This window comes from Procambarus clarkii, chromosome 30 (genome assembly GCF_040958095.1).
Source record: "Procambarus clarkii isolate CNS0578487 chromosome 30, FALCON_Pclarkii_2.0, whole genome shotgun sequence".
NCBI classification, from domain to species: Eukaryota; Metazoa; Arthropoda; class Malacostraca; order Decapoda; family Cambaridae; genus Procambarus; species Procambarus clarkii.
In genome coordinates, this window is record NC_091179.1 from 41348535 (window position 1) to 41351706 (window position 3172).

The following is a 3172-nucleotide window of genomic DNA, read 5'->3' on the forward strand; positions in this document are numbered from 1 at the left end:
ACAAGACCCTACATAATATTATCAAAGTGGACTCACTAGATACAGCACAGAACTAGGGTTGTGACTGACAGTTGAATTCTTTTATATCTATCTTTTCAATTCTGACTTGAGGAGTAGGAGGAGGAGGGGGGAGGGGGGAGGGGGGAGGTGTGGTATGATGGTGTCAAGTAAAAAAGAGCTTGCTTGCAGGGGTGCGCAGGCCCGAATGCGTCTTCCCATAAAGCATAGTTAAGTCGCCTTCAAGTATATAAAAGCGTTATGCCCAGTATTATTACCTCAGTGTTAAGTGGTCTGATGCAGCATGCATATGTCCATAGTGATAACTATTTAATATTATTTAATTGTTGACATATACAACAACTATGGATTCACCACTTTCTATAAATATGTTAATGATGACCCTTGATAACATATACCAAAAAAAGATGAAAGAAAAACTTCCAGATACATTTGGAGCATCATTTCAGAAGATGATTTGTTATGCTGAAAACAGTTTAAAGTCTTCGGAATTGTAAGTATCATTATTATAATATGTTAATAATATATATCATGTATATATTTTTATAATATCCATACCCCAACAAATTATTACTTCTTATTTACTCTTTTTTTTTCTTTTGTTTGTAGGTATGAAAATCTTTTAAAAACTTTGAAAGAAAAAAAGAAGATAAAAAGAATAAGTGCAAATGTCCCACATGGAATCCTATCCCCTGAAGACGACCCTGCTATTCTTCATGACATAAAGGTCAACTGCTATGGCCCTGATGACACAATCTACAACAATGATCCAGAAGTTCGAAAAAATGTTCCTCGTGGTGTAACACTCTTGGAGTTTAAGGGACAGTTTGATTTAGTGATCTTTGCCAATAAAAAATTTACTGGTGGTATTGGTGATGAGGATGATAAACAACCAGAAACAAATGATCTATGGAAACAATATTGCTTAGAAGATCCCAGTACTACTATTTCTAAAGTAGTTTTGTATGACTAAAGTGAATGGTGAATCAGCTCATTTCAGTGGCAGATACATTAATGGTAAATTTTTTTTAATTACTGGGAGTAAAAGTGTTCATATGTTAATTGGAGAAAGGGAAGACATTGAGCGGTATGATGGAGAACGTTATGTTGTTGCTAAAGTTGTGGCCAGATCACTGTGGGATACATTGAATAATATGGATATTATGAATCGACATTTGGTATATAGTATCTTACACTATACTAAATGTACAGCTGTGTGTGAGCTTCTTCAACCTGACAACCAACATATTGTTAACCTCAGTCACTTGGATAAGCATCAACTCAACGTTATCTGTTTTACTCCATTGTACAACGAATATCAAGAGACTAGCCTTCTTGCATTACCTCCACACTACACACTCAACCTGTTTACGGCATTAGGCTTTACATCTCCTGCCTATTCAATAATTGAAGCTAAAGATGTAGTGAAACACCAGAATAAGGTAGGCAAACAAAAAGTCTATTGTACAAGGAAGTGCCAGTTTATATTGTCACATTTTTCAAAACAATTTCTTTTATGAAACTATATTATTAAATTATTTTTACAGGTGCGAAGTGATCTTTACAAAGAAGGTGAAGTTTTTTATTTTCTAAATGAGAATGAAGAAACAATTGGAATGATAAAAGTAAAAACAAGATGGTATGTAATACATAGAGCCTTGAGGGAAAAAGCAGTTTATTGTTTTTTATCCAAGAAAAAACAAAACAAAATTGGAGTTTAGAGAATAATATTCACTTAACTCAATTACGACTAAATGAAATTCAGAAATGGCTCAAGTTCTCGATATATATTTTACAAAGATGTAAGGTGAGTATGATGGGTAAAGCACCTACCTACTCTGTTTTCATAAAAAGACCCTCTTAAGAAATTAATTATTTGAAAAATTAGGTTGAAAAATAAGGGATTTATAACACTAATAAATAATTATCATTACTTTCAGGAAATGGGGACAAGTTTTCTACAGTGGTTAAATGAAAAAGTAGAAAAAAAACATATTGCTGTGGAAGATATTAGGCCCCAATTTCCAACAATATGGAGCAGGTTTCTTTTTGAAAAAAAAATTGACCGACAATTTTGAAGATGATGAAGAAGAATTAGGTGGTTAGTTACCATTAACTTTATTATACAGTGGAAGGCATTGGGAAAACAACCAACTCAGTTACACATTTTCGTCTTGATCATCTTTAGAAGTCTATAGAGAGAAATTACCGTCTTCATTACTGTCGAGAAGTGGACTAGGGACAATTAATTAAAATATGTTTTCTAGTAACACCTGTGGTAGGGATGACATCTTTTAGACTGGAGTTTGTATTGATTTACACATGATATATAAAGTGTTCATCAATAAAAATAAGTAATATAAGTAGTTAGGTAGTAGTATTTTTTTTATCTGGGACGTGAATTGTTTTTATTTTTTTTTTTGCGCCCAGGTTGAGAAAAAAATCTGTGTAAAAAATGTAGTAAAATTTCCACAATTAAAATTTCTATTTTTATCACAGAATTTCCACTTGGTTCCCTATATTTTTTCTTACCATTATTTCAGCTTTTTACTAAGGGATTTGGTAAAGGATTTCAGCTGATAAACTCTATAGTCCCAATTTTAAGTCTATGAGTCAACAGGAAGAGGAGGAGGAGAAGGAGGAGGAGGAGGAGGGGGAGGAGGGGGGAGGGAGATTGTGTATTATATAAAGAGAGAGAGAGAGAGATGCCTCTCTCAGTCACTAACTAGTCAGTCTAATACAACACTCACATTTTGTTTTCATAGCAATGAGAGAAGAAAAAAATCGTTTGGAGACTTTTAAGGACTGTAACTTCAGTGTAAACAGTCATGTACTTGCAAAGGCGGGTTTCTATTATACTCATAAAGCAAATCTTTTAGAATGTTCAATGTGCCATTTTCAAATTGATGCCACGAACGTAAACCAAGATGAAAATAGAATCATTGCTTTACATAAGAAAGAGAAACCAGAATGCACATTTAATCAGAACGTGAAAAGATCTATTTTTAAGAAGTTTAATTCATATGACAGTTTACGGTTTGAAAAGGAACGTTTGAATACCTACATAGATTGGCCACTTGAATGGTTAGAACCATCTGATTTGGCTCGTGATGGCTTTTACTACCTGCGAACAAATGACCACGTTGCTTGTGTC

General features: G+C 33.6%; 1 protein-coding gene across 1 annotated transcript; it reads left to right on the plus strand.

Annotated features, from left to right (window-relative positions):
- Positions 1-395: 395 nt before the first annotated feature.
- Positions 396-1989, plus strand: LOC138370066 (uncharacterized). The gene is made up of 5 exons (XM_069333844.1): positions 396-511; positions 628-956; positions 1231-1460; positions 1566-1657; positions 1959-1989. Exons 1-5 carry the CDS (start codon positions 396-398, stop codon positions 1987-1989), a joined length of 798 nt encoding a protein of 265 aa, XP_069189945.1.
- The last annotated feature ends 1183 nt before the right edge of the window (positions 1990-3172 follow it).

What these genes read in the sequence shown, in the direction of transcription:
- LOC138370066 (XM_069333844.1), top strand. Translation starts at nt 396, where the DNA reads ATGACCCTTGATAACATATACCAAAAAAAGATGAAAGAAAAACTTCCA. An exon ending in TAGTGAAACACCAGAATAAG is followed by an intron (nt 1,461 to 1,565) that starts GTAGGCAAACAA and finishes TTATTTTTACAG; the next exon opens with GTGCGAAGTGATCTTTACAA. An exon ending in ATAAAAGTAAAAACAAGATG is followed by an intron (nt 1,658 to 1,958) that starts GTATGTAATACA and finishes CATTACTTTCAG; the next exon opens with GAAATGGGGACAAGTTTTCT.